The sequence below is a fragment of the Osmerus eperlanus genome, chromosome 8, assembly GCF_963692335.1.
Source record: "Osmerus eperlanus chromosome 8, fOsmEpe2.1, whole genome shotgun sequence".
NCBI classification, from domain to species: Eukaryota; Metazoa; Chordata; class Actinopteri; order Osmeriformes; family Osmeridae; genus Osmerus; species Osmerus eperlanus.
In genome coordinates, this window is record NC_085025.1 from 3097702 (window position 1) to 3120029 (window position 22328).

Here is a 22328-nt window from a genome sequence, read left to right on the forward strand (position 1 = left end):
AAATTACACAAATGTATAGCTGACATAAACAATCAAGCCAGATGTAGAAACACAACTGTTTATTTCCTTAAAATATCAGTATGAACTAACAGGACATCAGTACTCCCCTACACATACATTCTAGCTTTATGCTTTCTTGCACGAACTCTTTTTTTTATATAAAAGTATCCAAACTAACAAAGACAACCCACCCTTCCACCCCCAAAATCCCTCCTCCCCATCCCTTCCCCGATGGCTAGCATGCAGCCACTTCACACACACCAGTAGACCCTCCCTCCCTCCCCCCCACCCCCTCTGATCAGAGACCGGCACAGCACGTACAACAGGCCCATAGAAACGTATAAGTCATCAGATATCAGGTATGTATATCATATATATATATATATTAGCACAGAGGAGAGTATAAAATACTTTTTCAGCACATTGTGACACTCACAGCTCAGTGTGGCTGCGCCTGCTAGGACTACAGGAACGTGGGCGTGTGTTGAGTCGGCTGAAGTGAGAGATGTTTTATCAGCTGAGGGCCCCCCCCCCCCCCCTCCCTCCCCAGAGAGCGTGTGTGTGTGTTTTAGGTATGATCCGGTACTGACTCTGAACAAACCAACATTTAACAGCCACGGTCTGCCCTCTGGTAGCCACAGACAGATTTTGGCATAAAAGAATCATAATATAAAATTTACAAAGATAAAAACAAACAGTATCGCAGTTCGTCACCATGTGTCAGAGACAGAGAAAACAATAAACTTGTGTGTGTGTGTTGTAGTGCCTGTCCACACTGGACACAGCTAGTCTTGTTTCAGCCCTCAAAGCAGTCTGGATGCCAGTCCAGTCCAGCGCCATGCATCCAGTGACCAGAACCAGCACACTCTGGGGAGTCCCCAGGCCCCGGCTGAACAAGAAGATCCAAAGTGGGACATGGAGAATCAAGAGGATCCAAAAGAACCGGAGGAGCCAAGGCACAATCAGAACATAGAGTCTGGGATCTGCCTCCAGGTCGTTAGAGGCCCGCTCCAGCCTGTTCAATCCAGTTTGATCTGGGTCGATCCGGTTGGGTCGGGTTAGGCGTGAGAAAGTGCTAGAGCATGCATGGCAGAAATGTGTGTGGTCACCATCAAAACATAGCAGAAACATTTGAAATTATTTTCTTTTTTTTTTCTTCTTTTTTTTAGAGTTTAAACTCATTTGAAAAATAAACATGGATGCTCCCTACAACTGCATACAACACTGGTGAGAGAGCATCTCAAAGCTAGACACCAAGCTCAATCCTCTGTACCTAAGGTTTAACTCACAATTACACCTTGGCTATAATAGGATAATATTGACATGGATATTGGTATTGTAACATCAAAAAACATTTTTTTTTCTTTTTTCAATTAACAATGTTATCACTAAATTTCTTTGAGAGGTTAAACCATAATCATACTGTATGCCACTGTTTGTACGCTCATGTGGACCCTATTCTCAGTCGTATTTAAACAGCCAAACACACGTAACACACACACACACTTTCTGGGTAGTTATTGGTATATACCTCAATGAAACCATGCATGATCATGTCACCAGAATGACAAACCCTTCCTGAACATTTCTGAAGGGAAAAATGGGGTGAGTGTTCCCCCCCACACACACACAAACACACACACACCACAGAAAGGCACAAGGTATTGCTAATGATCAGAATTCATTGAGACATATAAAATATGATCCATCCAACCTTGCTGCTGCCTCTCCTTCCTCGCAGCAGAAACAACAATGCGTTCTTCAGAGCGCATGAGAGCAGACCTCTGGTCTTCAGAGCGCAGGAGAGCAGAGCTCTGGTCTTCAGAGCGCAGGAGAGCAGAGCTCTGGTCTTCAGAGCACAGGAGAGCAGACCTCTGGTCTTCAGAGCGCAGGAGAGCAGAGCTCTGGTCTTCAGAGTGCAGAGCTCTGGTCTTCAGAGCGCAGGAGAGCAGAGTTTGTCGTGGGCATGCGGAAACGGAGAATGGAAAACAATGATACCCACTAACACCAAGGTGCACATTCAGTCTTTCCATTTGGTATTTCAGCCCATGCACACACACACACACACACACACACACACACACACACACACACACACACACACACACACACACACACACACACACACACACACACACACACACACACACACACACACACACACACACACACACACACACACACACACACACACACACACACACACACACACACACACACACACACACGGCTCCCCCAAAAATGTCAGGATGAGGGGCCTGCCAGTATAGTCCTGCAGCCCAGAAGAACATGTGTGGGGTCTGGATCCTGGACAGCTGGAGGAACAGACAGACAGACGCAGGCTGTCAGGCAGACAGACGCAGGCTGTCAGGTGGGTGTACGCAGGCGGCCTGGGGCCAGGAGAAGATGGAGAGGAGCAGAGGGGAGGATGGAGAGGAACAGAGGGGAGGATGGAGAGGAGCAGAGGGGAGGATGGAGAGGAGCAGAGGGGAGGATGGAGAGGAGCAGAGGGGAGGATGGAGAGGAACAGAGGGGAGGATGGAGAGGAGCAGAGGGGAGGATGGAGAGGAGCAGAGGGGAGGATGGAGAGGAGCAGAGGGGAGGATGGAGAGGAACAGAGGGGAGGATGGAGAGGAGCAGAGGGGAGGATGGAGAGGAGCAGAGGGGAGGATGGAGAGGAGCAGAGGGGAGGATGGAGAGGAGCAGAGGGGAGGATGGAGAGGAGCAGAGGGGAGGATGGAGAGGAGCAGAGGGGAGGATGGAGAGGAGCAGAGGGGAGGATGGAGAGATGGGATGAGGAGGAGATGGGAGGATGGAGAGGAGCAGAGGGGAGGATGGAGAGATGGAGAGGAGCAGAGGGGAGGATGGAGAGGAGCAGAGGGGAGGATGGCAGCGGCCCCCCCCTCTACACACACACAGCGGATCCAATCACTTTGCTCCCTGTGGGGTTCTAGTCAGCCCCTAGACACCTCCCCTGTCTGTCCTGTGTGTCTGACTGTTTGGTTGTTGTGGTTACCAGCCAATGAGATTGGCCTTGGCTTTCTCAGTGAGCTTCCGGACCCTCCCCTTAGAGGAGGTTCCAAAGTTGATTGACGAGTCCTCAAACAACAGCTGTCTCTGCTCCTCCTCCGAGTCCTCCTCCACGTACCAGGCCGTCCGTCGCCCCTGGTTACGGGTTCGCATCGACCCCGCCACCTCGTCCTCGTCCTCTGGGGAATCCCTCTGATGTGATTGGTGCGCAGCCTGCAAAGGGGGAGTGGTCTCGTCGTTGAGTCGCCGGCAGCTCCTTCTCAGCGGAGAAGGGGATAGGTCAGACGAGCCCGGGGCTTCCTCAGTCCTGACCACTCTCGGCCTACCGCGTCGTGGCTTGGGGGTTGAAAGACCAGAGTCTGAAAGCACAGCCGTTTCCTGTGCTGAGGAGGAAGTCCCGCCCTCGTCCCCTGTGGATTGGTCCAGGTCATCGTCGGGGGCGGAGTTTCTCCTCATGGCCTCCAGTTCCTGCTTGCTCTTTCTGCCTCGTTTCTTGGGCGGTCGACCCCGGGGATTACGGGCAGGGCTCACAGGGGTCGCGACCTCTGGAGGGCTCGCTGGCGGCTCCGCTCGGGGTTTCCGTCCTCTCCTGCCCACGCCCAAGGTCACATGACTCCCGTGGCCATTCAGGTGAGGCGTAGGCTGGGGGGAGGGGCTAGAGGGAGAGGCTGCAGAGACAGAGATAGATATTGAGGATCTATACAACACAGTGTATATATATATATATATATATATATATATATATATATATATATATATATACACAAACTATATATATTTTGTTTTAAAATTGCGTCGCCCTCTTACCAGGAGTGTGTCGTACGGGAGTCCGGAGTTTCCTCCGCATACTGCTCCCTCCACTGCCGTCGGTAACGGGGGCGTGTCTGGAGCGCTCGGCGGGGGCGTGTCTGGAGCGCTCGGCGGGGGCCGGAGACGGGGGGGGCCCCGAGCTGTGGCCTCGCAGCGAACGAGGCGGAGGTGGGGGGTCTGAGGGGGACGACACAAAACACACTTTAACACATCTACAGGCGCTTGTACAGCTCTGCAGCCACAAGACATCCCCTGTCGGAGAGGATCACCGGAGCTAGAAGATCTCGTAGCCTTTGTGTCTCCAGGCAGACAGGATGTGTTCTCACCTGGAGGGCTGTGTGTGTTGCTCCCAGATGTGTGTGAGGACCCCGGGGTGTGTGTGCCGTGGCGGGCCGTGCTGCGGGTGCGTCCAGGGGTGTGTGTGTCGGCCTTGCCGTTGAGCAGCTGGGGGGGCTGTCTGAGGGGCAGGTTCTGCCTGAGGGAGGGGGGCCGCGGGGGGGCCACCGGGGGGGGCGGGGCGGACAACTCGGCCCTCGTAGCCCCCCGCGACGACACGCGCTTCTTTCTCTCTGGGCTGGTGGGGGGAGGGACACGGGTTATACACACACACACGCACACACACACACGCGCTCTCACACACGCTCTCACACACGCTCTCACACACGCTCACACACACGCTCTCACACACGCTCACACACACGCTCACACACACGCTCTCACACACACGCTCTCACACACACGCTCACACACACGCTCACACACACGCTCTCACACACGCGCTCTCACACGCGCTCTCTCACGCTCTCACACACACACACACTACCTGGATGCAGTGCTGCTGGCGGGAGAGTCACTCCTCCTCCTCCGCCTCTTCATGGCGTGCCGCGTCTGTCTGTCTGGGGCGTGTCTCGTCTGTCTGTCTGGGGCGTGTCTCGTCTGTCTGTCCGTCTGCCTGGTGAGACGGTCAGTCAGGCCGTGGATGGCCTTGTAGTCGTCCAGGATGGAGCTGACGTGCTCCTCGAACAGCGCCGAGAGACGCAGACTCATACTGTAGATCTGCACACACACACACACACACACACATGCATGAGACACCTCCGTCACTAATGCACCCTGCCAGCAGCAGTATGTCGAAGAATAATCATCAATATCGATAAGAACAATCATTAATATTAATTGGGAGGAAACGGGATTATCCTGTGTGTCAGATGTATCGACCGTGCTTGTGAGCCATTAGACGGGACGGCAATGCTCAGCGAGCGTGGAGTTCCTGCCTCACCCGGGACTTCTTGCTGGGCGTGTAGGCTTTGGAGTTGCTAAAGATGAGACGCACGTCGTTGCAAAGCTCTGTGGGAGATTTGTATTTCCCCGCCGCCAGAATGCTCCGCACCGTGCCAAAGTCCATGGGAGTGTCCACTATATGGAGGTAGTCCTGTCACACACACACACACACTCACGGGTCAGGGCACGGCAGGGCATAGGAGGAGAGAGAGAGACAGAGAAAGAGACAGAGAGATGACACAGTAGGGGTGTCAGGTCTTACCGGGTACTCCTGCAGGTCGACAGGCTCTCTGAAGGGCTCCGAGTCCTCACACTGGAAGATGAGGTCCAGCAGCTCCTTGCAGCGCCCTCTCCAGGCCTGGGGGTCGTACGACGGCGGCCTGGTGCACAGCTGCCGCTTCATCGGACGCCGCGTCTGTAGACAGGATGTGACATCAGCAAGACGCACCACAGTATGGGGGGAGCGGTGTTTGTGATTGGAGGTGCGTTTGTTTGTTTACTTTCTGTTTCCTGGTGGAGGTTCCAGGAGCGTCGGTGTCTTCATCGTCATCATCTTCATCATCCTGCATCGCCATGGAAACACAGATTGACAAAGATTCACCGTGTTCAAAGACTGTGTACAGTCCTACATCGGTCTCTACTCAGTAATATTACGCACACAAACAAGTCACACACACACCTCGTCCTCAGAGTCGGAGAAAGCTGTCTTCTTCATGCTGTTGTACAGGGGAATGATGTCAGTCAAGCTTTGGTCCCTGAGAGAGATATAAAGAGAGAGAGGCGGGGGGGGGGAGGCAGATGAAGAGAAAGAGACAAAGAGATCAGACACAGTGCTCAGGTTAATTCATGAGTCACACTGATGGCCGTGATGGGAATGGCTGTACACACACACACACACACACACACACACACGTACTTGATGAAGTGCAGCATGACGTCGGAGACAAACTTGGCCGTCGTGACAATAAAGGCTCCCGGCTCGTTGAAGGTCTGGGCGTTGTGTTCAATGTAACGCACCTCCCACATCAGAGAGGACATGCGTCTGGGGAGAAAGCGCAGATAGTCACAGTCCTGATACACACACACACTCTGATACACACACACACACTCAGATATACACACACACTCAGATACACACACACACACAGTCCTGATTCACACACACACACACATACAGTCCTGATTCACATATTCCTGATAAACACACAAGCTCACAAACACTGCGTACCTGTAGAAGTGGTTCTCCAGCCTGAGGCGTATGGTGCTGAGGTCTGTCACGTAGGCCACGGCCGTGCAGTAGGTGGGGTACGCCTGCAGGTCCACTGGGAAGGAGAACGGAGCGGCCACCTCTGAAACCAGACCACAGGGAGGGGGAGGGGGTTAGTTCGTTCAGACAAGACAAGTTGGTAGCAAGATCTCTCCTCTAGATCCTTCACCGTCAACTGTGTGAACACAAGAACAACCCTGTGAGTCAAGCAGCTTGCAGGAAACAGGAAACTCAGAAGATCAGAGGATGAACTGGGTTTCTGTCCAGCAAGACCGCCAACCACCACCAGGGGGAGCCAGTAACAACACAGCACACTGTCTGTGAAGCCAATTTTCCCGTTAAGCACAATGACTAACACCAGCTTATCTGTGGATGGGAAGCCATTGAGAACTGCCCGTTTCTGGGAAACAGTCCCAGGGCAATGAGATCAGAGTTAGTGGTGTGTCCCCGGTGGATGACATCATACCGAGGGTGATCAGCTGGTCGATGGCTTCGATGATGCGCTCGCACTCCTGGGAGCGTGTGCGTGAGCCCCACTCTCCCTCCAGAGGGACGTAGAGCAGCTCCTTCTGCTCCTCCTCCGTCAGAGGGACGCTCTGGCCTAACTCGTCTGGAAACACTGCTATAGGGGGGGAGGGAGGGAGGGAGGGGGGGAGGGAGAGAGGGGGGGAGGGAGGGAGGGGGGGAGGGAGGGGGGGGAGGGAGAGAGGGGGGGAGGGAACAGAAAGTATGAAAATACGCATGCAAGATATCAGACAACAATTCATTGCGCGTGCTTGTGTGTGTGTGCAAGCGCCTTTGGGCGTGACCAAGTCTCACCCTCGTTGGGGATTGGCTCCATGTCCCAGGGACTCAGCTTCTCTGTGTCGCCGTTATCCCAGCTGAACAGGAAACGCATCATCACTACCACTAATATACATCCATGCATGTGGTGATCTGTGAGGTAAGCAGGAGGTCTCTGGGGCCCTCAGAGGACACCAAACCTACCAGACATTGAAGCACTGGAACAGGCTGTCAGGGTACTCAGGGTGCAGCGGCTCCTGGCTCTCGATCGTCCCAAACCACCACGCATCATCTATGACGGAGCGGAACCGGTCCCCTGCACACACACACACAGTTTAACAACCTGACCATCCGTACTGCCGAGAAAAAGAGAGAGGAAGAAAGAGAGGGAGAGAAAGAGGGAAATAGAGAAAGAAGGAGAAGAGGAGAAAGAGAGAGAAGAGACTGACCTATCGTCCACTCCCTGTCTCTGCCATCATCAAACTGCTGCCGCAGAACCAGGAAGTCAATCACATCAGGCATGTCGTGGTACCTATGGCAACAGAGACCAACACCAGCGGTAGTTAACCTCCCCCAAGATCCACAGTGAATCATTGCTATCGGCTGGGCTTGGACTATGAGGGTAAGTTAATAGTGGCACATTTATTTCAGGTTTAATGATCTTGAACTAATCTCATGAGTAGAAAATGAATGTGAGAATAAGAGGTAGAGTGAGGTCTTACTTCATGGAGAAGGAGCCTCCTGTGAGTCTGCCCGTGTCAGGGTCCAGGAAGGACAGCTTCAGACAGCAGAGTGTAGGAAGACCCACCTCATACTTGATACCCACAATCTTCATCAGTTCCTGCTCCTACACACACACACACACACAGACACACACATCAATACACCATCTCCCAGATTTACATGGACGTGTGACTTCTACTTCATCCTTTCACTTGTGCTCACAAACACACACACACACACGGCTATAACTAGTGTTTACCCTCAGCTCTATCTTGTGCCAGGGCTGCTTCTTGGGGTTAATGCTAAAGATCTTCTTCTGCTTGGCCATCTCCACGTAGGCCTCATGGCCCTGTCTGAAGTAATACACCTACACACACACACACACACACACACACATTACAAAATTGCTAGAAAACCCAAAACAACAGACACATATGTAGATTTACACAAGTGAACGTGTCCCTGTGAGTTCATGTGTATCTACAGACAGCATGTGTGTGTGTGTGTGTTGTACCTCGTCGCCCATCTGTGGTATGTAGGGACACCTCCGGGGCACAGTGTCTGTGATCCAGGGAGACGGAAGCCACTCCTCCAGAATGAGCTCCTCCTCTCGAAACTCCGCCCTCTGAAACACACAGCACAGTCAGAGCTCCACCCCTCTGGGCCGCCCCGGACACAGAACAAGCGAGCCCACACACACACACACCTTCCTCTTCTCCTTTGGCTTCTTCTTCTTTGGTAGCGCTTCGTCTTTGTCTGGCTTGTCCTTCTTCCTGTCTCTCTTCCTGTCTCTCTTCTTCTCTCCGTCCTCCTCCGAGCCGCTGCTCTTCTTTTTCACCCTCACGCTCTTCTTCGGTGGTTCCAGGTTGATCCCTGCGTCCGCCGTCCAGTCCGAGTAGTCGCTGGAGTAGTCACTGCAGGCACAAGAGACCAGGTTGGACAGGGGGTTTGGTTTGTTACTGCGTGTGTGTATGGTGAGTGTGTGTGTGTGTGGGGAGAGTGAGTGTGTGTGTGTGTGTGGGGAGAGTGAGTGTGTGTGTGTGTGTGTGTGTGTGTGTGTGTGTGTGTGTGGGGAGAGTGAGTGTGTGTGTGTGTGTGGGGAGAGTGAGTGTGTGTGTGTGTGTGTGTGTGTGTGTGTGTGGGGAGAGTGAGTGTGTGTGTTGTTCAGACCTGGAGCTGCTGTGGTCGTCCGGCCAAGGCTCTTTCTCCTCTTCCTCCTTCTCCTTCTCTTCCTCAGAGGAGTTTCCATTTACAGGTAGGACCTCCACCTCCCCCTGCACACACACACACACACACACACACACGCACACACGCACACACGCACACACACACACACACACACCATTAACATGTTGGAATCTCATCTGCATATCAGACATTATTAATCAACTAAAATGATTTGTTGTGAGGAAAAAACTAAGTAAAAACTAATGTCCTGGTGACAGGAAGTACCTCAGAAGTGCTGTCGTCATCGTCAGCGACATCGGCGCTCTCACGGCTCGTCTCCTCCACAGCGGCCCGCGTGTGGTAGCCATGGTTACTTTGGCTCCGCCTCCCCTCCTCGCCCACACACTCCGGGTTGTGAACCTGAGGTAGATTAAGGGGCAGAATCTGCTGAGCACAACAGACCACTGAAGATACCTGAGCAGCGCTTCTGGAGGGCTGGGGATGTGTGTGTGTGAGAGTGTGTGAGAGTGTGTGTGTGTGTGTACCTTGGTTTCTCGGTGGGAGTGGATGGTGCGTCTTCTTCTCTCTGACTTGTAGATGTTGATTTCCTCCTCTCCCTTCGCCTCTCTCCACTCCACCTGTCTCCTGCCACACACACACACACAGACACCTGGTCAGACTGCCCGCCTTCACACTTTTAACTGTGTGAGTGTGTGTGTGTGTATGAGTGTGTGTGTAGGTGTGTATCAGGTGTGTGTGTCACCTGATAGTGGCATCCTCCAGCTCAGGCACTAGGATCCGTGTAAGTGCGTGTAGAGGTGTGTGTGTATGAGTGTGTGTGTATGAGTGTATCAGGTGTGTGTGTCACCTGACAGTGGCGTCCTCCAGCTCAGGCACTAGGACCCTGCGGCTCCAGGCTACCAGGTCTCTCTCCGTGGCCATCTGGCTGCGGGGGGCGTTGCTGTGCATCTGCCGCACGCCCTCAATCTGCCCGCTCCGCCGCAGGCCCACGTTGGGGGGCGAGTGCACCTCCGAGGGGGAGCCCACAGAGCCTGGGGGGAGGGGCATCACCACATGACTGACATGAGATGGACCAATCAGTTTAAAAGGTGTGTGGGTTTCTGGGTGAGGGTGCGTGGGTGTGTGTGTGTATATGTGTGTGTGTGGGTGTGTATATGTGTGGGTGTGTATATGTGTCTGTGTGTATATGTGTCTGTGTGGGTGTGTAAATGTGTCTGTGTGGGTGTGTAAATGTGTCTGTGTGGGTGTGTATATGTGTCTGTGTGTATATGTGTCTGTGTGGGTGTGTAAATGTGTCTGTGTGTATATGTGTCTGTGTGGGTGTGTATATGTGTCTGTGTGGGTGTGTATATGTGTCTGTGTGTATATGTGTCTGTGTGGGTGTGTAAATGTGTCTGTGTGGGTGTGTATATGTGTCTGTGTGGGTGTGTATATGTGTCTGTGTGGGTGTGTATATGTGTCTGTGTGGGTGTGTATATGTGTCTGTGTGGGTGTGTATATGTGTCTGTGTGGGTGTGTATATGTGTCTGTGTGGGTGTGTATATGTGTCTGTGTGGGTGTGTATATGTGTCTGTGTGGGTGTGTATATGTGTCTGTGTGGGTGTGTATATGTGTCTGTGTGTATATGTGTCTGTGTGGGTGTGTATATGTGTCTGTGTGTATATGTGTCTGTGTGGGTGTGTATATGTGTCTGTGTGTATATGTGTCTGCGTGGGTGTGTATATGTGTCTGTGTGTATATGTGTCTGTGTGGGTGTGTAAATGTGTCTGTGTGTATATGTGTCTGTGTGGGTTTCTGGGAGAGGGTGTGTATATATATATATATATATGTGTGTGTGTGTGTGTACCTCTGCTGGCCCTGCTGTGTGAGGGGTCAGTGGAGCGTCTCTGGTCCTGTTCCTGTTGCAGTCTCTGGATCATACTGTCCAGGGCACTGCCCCCCTCCTCCGCCTGCTCACTCACCACCTGGTTCAGACCTGGGGGGGGGGAGGAGGCAGTCAACACCAAACACACAATAGAGAGAGAAGGAGAGAGAGAGAAAACATGCTAAACAAAATAGAGAGAAGGTGTATGTCTGTGTGTGTGTGGGAGAGAAAGAGAGAGAGAGACAAACAGACAGAGAGCTCCCTGCAGACACATGGAAAAATCCAGAAAGTCAGAAGCTGACTCAAACATGTGGCAGCCCCGACCCCCAGGCCGGGAGGGGGGGGGGGTGTCTGTGTGGGCTCCTACCCGACGAGGTGACCCCCATCTGGGGGATGAGCTGCTCCTCCCTGCAGCTCTCCCTCCCAGGGACCAGCCGCTGGTAGCGGGTGGGGTGGGGGTTCCCGTCCACGTCCACCAGGAAGGGCGGGGGCATGAGGTGGGGCGCCTGCTGGGTCTGCTCGTCCAGGACATAGTTGTTGGCGTCACGGATCAGGGGGCGGTAGTCTGTGTGGAAGAACATCTGATCTGCGATCTGAGAGAGAGAGAGAGAGAGAGAGAGAGAGAGAGAGAGAGAGAGAGAGAGAGAGAGAGAGAGAGAGAGAGAGAGAGAGAGAGAGAGAGAGAGAGAGAGAGAGAGAGAGAGAGAGAGAGAGAGAGAGAGAGAGAGAGAGAGAGAGAGAGAGAGGAGGAAGGAGGGGAGGAGAGAGAGAGAAAAAAGGAGAGGAGAGAGGAGGGAGGAGATGAGATGAGAGAGGAGAGAGAGGAGGGGCGAGGAGGGGTAGAAAAGAGCAGAGTTAAGAGAGACAACAAAGGAGGCAGAAGAGAGAGAGAGACACAGAGATGAGAAAGAAATATCGGTGCAGTCTTCCTCCATGTGGGTCAGAACAGTTCACTGAGAGAGGTAGGCTGCCACAGACAGTGTTATCAGAGGTAGACAGTGTTCCTGTCTTAGCTCCTGAAGCTGTTCAGAAGTGAAGGATCCAGCGATCACACACACACACCACTCTGAGGGCTGAGAGTGAGTGCCGAGCGCCCGTGAGGTTAGGTAACAGCAGAGAGCGTGGAGGCACCACGATGTGGGGTGGAGGCACCAGGATGTGAGGTGGAGGCACCAGGGTGTGGGGTGGAGGCACCACAATGTGGGGTGGAGGCACCACGATGTGAGGTGGAGGCACCAGGGTGTGGGGTGGAGGCACCACGATGTGGGGTGGAGGCACCAGGGTGTGGGGTGGAGGCACCACGATGTGAGGTGGAGGCACCACGATGTGAGGTGGAGGCACCAGGGTGTGGGGTGGAGGCACCAGGGTGTGGGGTGGAGGCACCACGATGTGGGGTGGAGGCACCACGATGTGAGGTGGAGGCACCACGATGTGAGGTGGAGGCACCAGGGTGTGGGGTGGAGGCACCAGGGTGTGGGGTGGAGGCACCACGATGTGGGGTGGAGGCACCACGATGTGGGGTGGAGGCACCAGGGTGTGGGGTGGAGGCACCACGATGTGAGGTGGAGGCACCACGATGTGGGGTGGAGGCACCAGGGTGTGGGGTGGAGGCACCACGATGTGAGGTGGAGGCACCAGGGTGTGGGGTGGAGGCACCAGGGTGTGGGGTGGAGGCACCAGGGTGTGGGGTGGAGGCACCACCATGTGGGGTGGAGGCACCACGATGTGGGGTGGAGGCACCACGATGTGGGGTGGAGGCACCAGGGTGTGGGGTGGAGGCACCACGATGTGGGGTGGAGGCACCACAATGTGGGGTGGAGGCACCAGGGTGTGGGGTGGAGGCACCAGGGTGTGGGGTGGAGGCACCACGATGTGGGGTGGAGGCACCACGATGTGAGGTGGAGGCACCAGGGTGTGGGGTGGAGGCACCAGGGTGTGGGGTGGAGGCACCAGGGTGTGGGGTGGAGGCACCAGGGTGTGGGGTGGAGGCACCAGGGTGTGGGGTGGAGGCACCAGGGTGCGTGGCGGTTCGGAGGCGCTACCTTGTCGTATTTGCTGCTGGAGCCAAAGCCGAAGATGAGCAGGTGTCCGTGAGAGTCGGTGGCAGCAAAGTGTTGTCCGTCTGGGCTGCACTTGCAGTCGAACACCGCCCCGTGGCCCTGGCCCTCGATCTGCACACAGCAAACACAGCAGACATGAGGCCTCTCTCACACTCACACACCTCCAGTCTGCACTCAGTACAGGTATAGGAGATAGAGGATGGCTCAGCAGTGGAGCATTCGACTGCAGGTTCAAATACACCCCCACCCCCCACCCGTACACCACTTTGGATCGAAGCCTCTGCTAAATCAATAACATTGTTTTCATCGTTATTATTTATGCTCCACAACACTAGCGTCGGGACTGAAATAGCCCAGACCCATGGTGTCCGAGGCGGTCCACACCGCTGGGCCCAGAGCGCGGTGTCCGAGGCGGTCCACGCCGCTGGGCCCAGTGAGCAGCAGAGGATCCTGGTGATCCTGGTATTAATCACCCGTCTGAGCTGCCTTACTCACACTCCCTCAGACATCCTGCCTGCCACACCTCGGTTACCATAGAGACAAAGTCAGGATGTAAAACAATGACCTGAGTGAAGGACACTCTCACACACGCAGATCAGCTATCCCCGTACTTCCCACTCACACACACACACACACACACACACACACACACACACACACACACACACAACTGTTGTAGCACGGCTGAAACAGAGAGAGAAAGAGAGAGGAGAAAGGGAGAGAGAAAGGAGAGGAGAGATCTCTCACCATGTTGAAGTAAGAGCGGATCTTCACTCCCCTGGCCAGGTCCCACACAATACAATTCCCATCATGCCCCGCAGAAAAGAGGATTCTGGGATCGAAGGGGTGGGGCTCCAGGACAAACACTTCATCCTCGTGGCCCTGTGCCACCAAGAAACATCATCCATCAACACTAGCCGGTGATGGTGGTGTGGGAGAAGGTGTGCGTGCGTGTGTGTGTCGGTACGTACCATGAGGACATGGATGAGGTTTCCTGTGGTGGAGTTCCAGACCTTCAGTGTCAGGTTGTTGGCAGCAGTGATTACCGTGCTGTCGTGGCGATCCCATGCTACCATGGTAACCTTCAGCTTGGTCACCTTGTCTTCCAGCGGAGGGGGGTTGTACTTCCTGCAGGGGGAGAGGGGGGAGGAGGGGTAAATATCAGAAGCTTTGTTGCAACAAAGGAAAACATTGTAACAGCTATCATCATGTAGTCATGAGTCAAGGGGGTTTCACATGAATCATCAGAGAGAGAGAGGCCGTCTGTGAATTAAGTGTTTGAGTGTGTGTCTGCATAGTGTGTGTGTGTCTGCATAGTGTGTGTGTGTGTGTGTGTGTGTACATACCCAGGCAGTTTGGTCTGCATGTCCAGTAGAATGCTCCTCCAGCCCTGTTGTTGTAGCTGCCAGATCCGTGCAGTACCATCCCTGCTGCCACTCACAAACCTGCCACACACACACACACACAGATACACACACATACGCAATAGTTACATAAACATTACGGGCACTGCTACTGATAAGCACCGTCTTTCTACTCCTCCTCTTCAACCATGACCTCTCTCCTTCTCTCTCTCACTCCCTCTCTCTCACCCTTTCCTTCTCTCTCTCACTCCCTCTCTCTCACCCTTTCCTTCTCTCTCTCACTCCCTCTCTCTCACCCTTTCCTTCTCTCTCTCACTCCCTCTCTCTCCTCCTCCCCCTCCCCTTCCCCTCACTGCAGATTAAGAATTTAGGAATTTCAGCTGAATGTGTCATTCTGCAAAAGCCACACACACATACACTAAATACGCTGCTAATGTGTTTTTCGTGCCTGTGTGTGTGTGTGTGTGTTTTGTGAGCATGTGTGTGTGTACATGTGTTTATCAGTGCAGGTGTAGAGAATGATGGTAGTGTTTCTGCTGACAGCACAAAGTCCCCTTATAACACCCCTCAGATTCATACAAGACCCAGAACACCACACAAAACACCCCCACAAAACACACAAAACACACACATGCTTAAAAAATAACCTTACCTGTCACTGCAGTTGGAGAACTGGATACTGTCAACTTTATCCTGCAGGGGGATAGAATGTTGAGTGTGAGTGGATGGGATGAGTACTAGGGAGGTTGAATACCGTCACAGTGTGTATAGAGGGGCCCGTTCCCACCTGGGCTTGGGAGATCCTCACGACACACGTGAACTTAAGCGTGTTTCTAGAAAGTTCTGTCTTACCGTGTGGGACTCCAGCTCAGAGATCTTCTCTGGTTGGCCCGAGCCAAAGTAGTACACTCGGATCATGTGATCGGTGCTTCCTGTGGCCAGGAACATTCCACCTGGGGAGAGATGCACATACGCACGCCCACACACACACACACAAGACACACACAAGTACAGACACACCCGAATTAGATGGACGTTCTGTATTATTTTCAAGACATCCTGACTGAGTGATCGTGTTGTCATGGTTGCATACCTGCGCTGAAGGAAGAGCAGATCATCTGGACCCCTGGTCTGGAGCGCTCCGTGAACTTACTGGGCCTCTGACTGGAGACACACACACCAGTCGTCAGCACCACTGTGTGTGTGTGTGTGTGTGTGTGTGTGTGTGTGTGTGTGTGTGTGTGAGGCGTGTGTGTGTGTGTGTGTGTGAGGCGTGGGTCTCACCTGAACTTCAGTGTGCATGCGTCCCACTGCCAGAAGCAGATGGTGGCGTCTCCTCCCGTGGAGGACAGGTAGCGCTTGGACCCGCTACACAGAGGAGAGAACTGCAAACAACCAATGAGAGGTCAGAGAACTGCAAAACCACCAATCACAGGACAGGCACCGTAAAATAACCAATTAGAGATGGGAGAGTTGACACACACACACACACACACACTCACCTGTAGCGAAGTGATGGAGGCAGCATGGCCCTCCAGCACAGCGAGGGGGGCGCAGGTCTGCAGACACCACACCCTGATGGTCTTGTCACAGCTGCCCGCGGCCAGCATGGTGTTCTCGTAGCTCACAGCCATGTCGGAGATCTCAGCCGCGTGACCCCGCAGCGTGGCCAGCAGGCGCCCGCTATCCGTCCCCCAGATCTTCACCAGGCAGTCGTCAGAGCCCTGAAGCAAACGCACCAATAGGATTACAGATCCAGGAGGCGAGAGATCGACGCGGTAGTCCATCGCCTCGAGCGCCACGGTCAACCCCGGGAGACGCCGATCAATACGTCCATCTACCGATCGATAGTTCGAACTATGCGCTCGATCGTCGATCAGGAATAATCGCTGTTGGCGTGGACAATCAGTCAGGCGGTCGATTGAGGACTGAGGGATCGAGATGGAATGAGCACCCCCGCCCTCACCTGTCCAGACCAGCCTGGCTGAAGATACAGCTCTAACTATGCTGTCAATACATGACGCGTTTGATCAATAATCTTATTTAGTTTATCAGATGTTCAATAATACAAGCAACACTAAGCTCCACAACTCAGGAGGATAGATCAATAGATACAAATATAAGAAAAAATATATCAATTTAAAAAAAGAAGCTTATGATAAAGGCAGCAAGGAAAAAAATATGTAAGCGAGGGATGGAGAGAATTAGAAAGGGAGTGAATTTGAATTCTGGCAGTTAGCCAGCGCCTAAGAGGAAACCTTTTTTCTTCAGTATGATGATAGAGAGAGAGAGAAAGAGTGTGAGAGATAGAGAGAGAGAAACAGAAAATATGGCAGAGCATGCGAAGAGAGAGTGGTAAAAGGAGAGAGAGAGAGACAGAAAGAGAGAGAGAGACAGAGAAAGAGACAGAAAAAGGGAGTCAATCTAATCCGCCTTCAACAGCACCTCTCCCAGCAGCCATTTCTGGACATTTAAAAACTGAGAGCTGAAAATGGAGTAGCAGCAGGCATCAGTGTCAGCATCGGACCTGAGTTAGCATCGGACCTGAGTTAGCATCGGACCTGAGTTAGCACAGCATCAGAACAAGATCCGACAACACTGCCAGAACTGACATCTCAACCCCGCCTAGAGGTCATAGGTCATAAGGATCCTTCATAGACAGCTCCTCTACCTCCAGACAGTCCCATACTCAACAGCTCCGGGCCAGCCAGCCAGGCCTGCCTGCCAGGCGCCCGGACCGAGCGCCCTGACCGAGCGCTCTGACCGAGCGCCCGGACCGAGCGCCCGGACCGAGCGCCCGGACCGAGCGCCCGGACCGAGCGCCCGGACCGAGCGCCCGGACCGAGCGCCCCGCCCCCTGGGTCCTGGGTTCTACAGAGACCCAGACTCAATCTGGAATAGCTGGACAAAGACCTCTTTAATAATGGCAATGAGAACCATGCGTGAATATGTCCCAGCATTCCAGATGCTCTGGTCACACACACACACCCATATTCACGTCCTGCACAGCAGAGAATCTCCAGAAGTTTTGGTTACACGCAAACATCACACACACAGACGGACACACAAACCTTCTACAGACCAGAAGCTCTCCAAACGCACCCAGCAAAGTACACACACACACCTTGTGCAGACCAGAAGCTCTCCAAGCGCACCCAGCATATATGCGCGCACACACACACACACACACAGTTCTTACGGTGAAGATTCGTCGTCCTGTCCTGTCGAAGGTCACACAGTACACGGAGGACAGGTGTCCCAGAATCCTCTTGTGCATCTTCATGTGCTGGTAGAGCGCTGTGGGCAGCAGCTGGCCCAGACGGTACGAGCCGTTCAGCCGACGCCCGTGACTCGTCTCCACTGTACAGAACAGAGCCACACACACACAGAGAGAGGTCACACACACAGAGAGAGAGAGGTCACACACACAGAGAAAGGTCACACACACAGAGCGAGAGACAGAGAGAGAGAAAGGTCACACACACACACACCATTAATAAGAGTCCCAAATACACACACAGTCAGACAAATAAATAACAAACAGTAATCTCAGTCTCTTAATCAGAAACAGTGTTTGTTTAGTGGTTGTCAAAATGAATCCATATCCCTCATTTGTTAGTATTGTGTTCTTCCTCCTTGTGCTCTGACCCAGGTATTCCAAGCCCACCCAGCCCAGCACCACCTACCGATGTTGGGGGGACTCCCGTAGATGATGGGGGGCTCTGGGGGTCGGCCACAGTGCAGGGCTGCCAGGGCAGAACCCTTCCACACCACATGCTTACAGCCTTCAGCACAAACATGATAACATTAGATCCCACACCCTTATTTAAATTGTGTGTGTGTGTGTGTACAAAATGTGTGTGCATGTGTATAGGTAGTAGTGTGTGTGTCCGTCTGTCTGCATGAATATGGGTTAATGTGTGTAAGTGTGTGTGTGGGTGTGTCCGTCTGTCTGCATGTATATGGGTTAATGTGTGTATAAGTGTGTGTGCATGTGTGTGTGCATGTAAGTGTGTGTGCGTGTGTAAGTGTGTGGACCTACTCTTGCTGGTCCTCAGCAGATCCTGCCGCCCGGCCCCCAGCAGGCTGTGGACCCCGGGCACGCTGGCCGGCACTTCCTGCTCCAGCAGGGGACACACCCTGGAACACACCTGCAGGAGGTGGTCTGGACGCACGTGGCCATACAGCTGCACCTGTTCACACACACATGCATTTACATTTAGTCATTTAGCAGACGCTCTTATCCAGAGCGACTTACATTAAGTACAGGGACATTCCCCCCCGAGGCAAGTAGGGTGAAGTGCCTTGACCAAAGACGCAACGTCATTTTGCACGGCCGGGAATCGAACCAACAACCTTCTGATTAATAGCCCGACTCCCTAACCGCTCAGCCATCTGACCCCCCACATGCACAGACACACACACACCCACGCAAGCACATACACACACACACCGTCATAAACACACAATTCATACAAACACACGTGCAGTCACACACACGCAGTCACACACACATTAAAGACACAATTCTGTAAAAAGCCTATTAACTGCAAGCATCTGTGTGGACTGAACCGTTTAAGAGTTTACTGTTCCACAGTGTATCACTGTATGCACATCTCAAGAGCTATGATTCCATCTTGAAATGCATGACCTAGTTCTGTTCAATGACAAACATGTCTCCCTGTACAAAAAAAAAAGACATTTATACAGGATAGCTCTTTACAAAGGACATCTGATCTGTCCATTTTGGATGGAAAAAATATTTGTTTCCTCACACACAAGCACACACACAAATATAAACACAGACCTACTCTACACTTGTTGAATGAAACATGTTTACCCTTCCCTTTGCATTTAGCCCTGCTGATTCCTTCCACAGCAACACACAATTAATGACCTCTTAATTGCCTTGAACATCATCGCTGGTTCACAGACGTGATCTGTTTTTATATGCACTCGCAGTCACACAGGAACACGCCCACCTCCACACACACACCTCCACACACACACCTCCACACAGCGTGTGGCCCAGACCAGACACAGGCAGGCGGCAGGCTGTGTGTGCAGGACACACTGGTTCATAATCCTGTACAGGACAGTAAATCTCACACACCAACACCAACAACCACTACTCTAATAACTGACCGAGCTTGTTAGGATAAACTCATTTAAACAAATAAGTGTATTTTACACCTAATCATTACATTAAATTACTGTCAATGTGGCCCTACTCATCAACAAACATAAAATCAATGAGTTGACAAACGAACTCGCCAAAAAATATGTATACAAATAATAATGATAATTGCTAATGACCTATTAATAAATTACTAATAGGCTACTTATGATTTGCCATTAAAACTAAAGACACATTCATAAATGTCAATACAATAAATGACTATGATTATACCTTCAGTTGTTTCTTCTACACTTTTGTATTCATTTAAAGTAGGCCAATATCAATAATTATTATTAACATTGTTAATTGCCACTAGATTGATCAAATACTTATGTCTTCATAAGTAACGATCAAACGAATAGACTGGATTATTTTATGTAGGCTACGTATACTCGTACGTAATTTCACATAATGAGATATAACGATGTTAATCTATCAAATTCTCTAACGTCTTATTTCTTTTTGTCTGATAATTGAGAGCATGTCGCATTTCAAGACGAGACGCGGAGGAATTATCCACAATAGACATGCAGGAGACAGGAGGCACGGCCGCGTCACTGCTCCGCTCGGAGGCGGAGGGGGAACGGGGAGTGGAAAGAGCCGAGCATTAAAAAAAACACAGGCAGACAACGTCAATAATGTTCTAAACCTATATATTTAGATGTACTCGAGTCTGCAGCCCCCGTTGACGCCTGTTGGGTGCAGCACTGATGTGTGTAAGCGAAATATATTTGTCTTCCCAAAATAAGAAAAAAAATTGTATTATTTCGTATATAGGGTATAGGTCAATCCTTTCACAAATTGCAAACAATCTAAAACTTTCAAAACGCCAAAAGAATATGAACACACGCAATCCTTCTCTTAGCCCTAAACAAGTGTCATACTGAAAGTGCATTAATACTCTCCACGCCCTCTTGCGTAAAAACATTCATAAAAGAGCACTGGTTATTTACCTGTCAATTAACACGCAAATTAAAACGCTATAAAATAACACCAGCCTACGTTACCTCTCATCTGCACATTATGTCTAGATCTCGCTCTTCTTTTGCCCTGGTGTAACACACTCCCCAGCTCTCCCATGTCCACACCTCTTCAAGTGTTACTCTGACCAAATAAAGCTGGATTTCAGTCCAAGCGAATTTTTAAAAAACTGTTTATATTCTCCTAAAAGTAGTGTTTCAACTCGTCCCCGTGTGTGTTTTACCCACATACTATGGCTATCGCAGGACACGAGCCTCCATCTCGTGCTATGGCGCAGGAGTCCCTCCTCCGGATCCTCGCGCTCCTACACCACAACACTCATGACGTACCAACATTTCACATACATTTCTCTCAACTATTTACATCTTTTGGACATGCATCTCACAAAACTCACACATCGTGATTCACTGGATCCCCGGACTCGACCTTTTAGTGCCATGTGACCCCGATTTGTTTCAGTTTTCTAGGTAAAGTGGATTTGAGTTTTTTTCCTCTAGAATGAAAATTGCGGGAAATTCAATTTATATTTTGCTCTCTAAAAACTTTTTCTCAGTTATAGTGCTCCCTTACCAAATTTTCGTATGTCCCTGGGTGTTCCTTCCCCGTCCAGTCCAGTCTTTTGGGCAGAAGCTGCGACAGGGAAACAATGTTGAGCACGATCAGTCCGTCTATAAATGTACCCAGTTATGGTTTTTAAAGATTAAATGAGAAATCTGTGTGAAAGCAACATCACAAACTACAGCGAGTGCAGACAGATTCAACCCGAGCAGACACAGTTGCTTACCTCCTTCTCTTCCACCTCTCTTATCAGGGTCTGGAATTAGAACACAAATAAAAAAAACATGGAACTATCCAATCTTAAAAACATTACCAATTATCTTAAAATACCAAAATACAAACCTCTGCTGCGTTTTGACACGGTCCTGCTTCTAGAAACCGGGCTATTAGGAAGTACAGTTCTGTTCGGGGGGAGAGGACGGGAGCAGTGTTAGAGGAGGGCGAAGAAGAAATTTAGGTAAATCTAAACCTACCAATGTCATATATCCAGATCTCTCTACTTACCAGATTTCAACTGCACGACGTGTTTACTCTCTGTAGCCATTTTGATGTTGTTTAGGATGGCTGGCAGGGCAGCGCCAGACTCAGTACTAGGTTTAGGTGGCTGCCCTGAGCTGTCACTGTTTATCCACCAGGAAGAGAGCTCCACCATTCAGCTACACACAGCCACTGCTCACAAGCAGATCCGGCTGCGTCTGTATCCTTACGCGTTGTGGACAATTAGTACTTCACATGTGCTCAGTCTTAAACATAATGTGATATACTTGAAATAACCACCTTTAAAACCATATGCGATTGGTACAAGTCTTCCGTTTATATCGCTGCTTGTAAACAGTCATAGCGCTGCGTTTTGGCTTTCCCTCCCCCCTCCCCCTGCTTCACTGAAAAAGCGCAAGCCCTCTGCGCAGGAATACCGAACACTGTAGTGTATTTTACGCACGCACGGAACGAGAAGGGGAGGTAGAAATGGCAACATTAGAGGAAAGGGAGGCATGTAGCAGAAAATGGTTGTTTCAGTCTAATCAAGACGGCTACTGACATGGCTGTCTTGTCACATCGTCAAAATTATTGGTGCGCGGCGCTACATTTTCAATGCATGACCACGATCTATTTATTTATAAACTCTTCCGATGTTGTCGGCTTAGGTCTGTCCTTTTAAGCGTTGCCTAAATGTAGAACGCTATTTTTGATCTATCCATCTTCACCATTCCTTTTACTAATCTAGTGGCTGACTTGGTCA

At 51.5% G+C, this 22328-nt stretch overlaps 2 protein-coding genes across 3 annotated transcripts in view; one reads left to right on the plus strand and one right to left on the minus strand.

The window, feature by feature from the left end:
• selenoi (selenoprotein I) overlaps window positions 1–8965 on the plus strand; it is a 97353-nt gene extending 88388 nt beyond the window's left edge. The window contains exon 11 of the transcript XR_009930980.1: window positions 8922–8965. The gene's annotated coding sequence lies outside the window, so the exon portion shown is untranslated. The remainder of the gene's footprint in view (window positions 1–8921) is intronic.
• Window positions 45–21943, minus strand: phip (pleckstrin homology domain interacting protein). Of its 2 annotated transcripts, none has more exons than XM_062467870.1 (40): window positions 21593–21943; window positions 21431–21489; window positions 21315–21344; window positions 21101–21160; window positions 18413–18563; window positions 18057–18155; window positions 17570–17730; window positions 15873–16094; window positions 15655–15755; window positions 15464–15534; window positions 15223–15323; window positions 15023–15063; window positions 14353–14451; window positions 13978–14134; window positions 13754–13888; window positions 12989–13117; window positions 11314–11539; window positions 10929–11057; window positions 9930–10113; window positions 9607–9706; window positions 9347–9481; window positions 9065–9168; window positions 8601–8808; window positions 8409–8519; window positions 8154–8261; window positions 7894–8018; window positions 7621–7703; window positions 7376–7487; window positions 7208–7269; window positions 6855–7007; window positions 6350–6470; window positions 6038–6163; window positions 5801–5876; window positions 5622–5684; window positions 5384–5536; window positions 5120–5272; window positions 4664–4896; window positions 4167–4414; window positions 3838–4017; window positions 45–3698 (listed from the first exon to the last, which is right to left on the minus strand). In XM_062467870.1, the coding sequence occupies exons 1-40, from the start codon at window positions 21738–21740 to the stop codon at window positions 3013–3015; spliced, it is 5643 nt and encodes a 1880-aa protein (XP_062323854.1). In that variant the 5' UTR covers window positions 21741–21943; the 3' UTR covers window positions 45–3012. The 2 variants fall into 2 exon arrangements, with proteins under 2 accessions (XP_062323854.1, XP_062323853.1); XM_062467869.1 differs by having other exon boundaries at window positions 6855–7010.
• Between the last annotated feature and the right edge of the window lie 385 nt (window positions 21944–22328).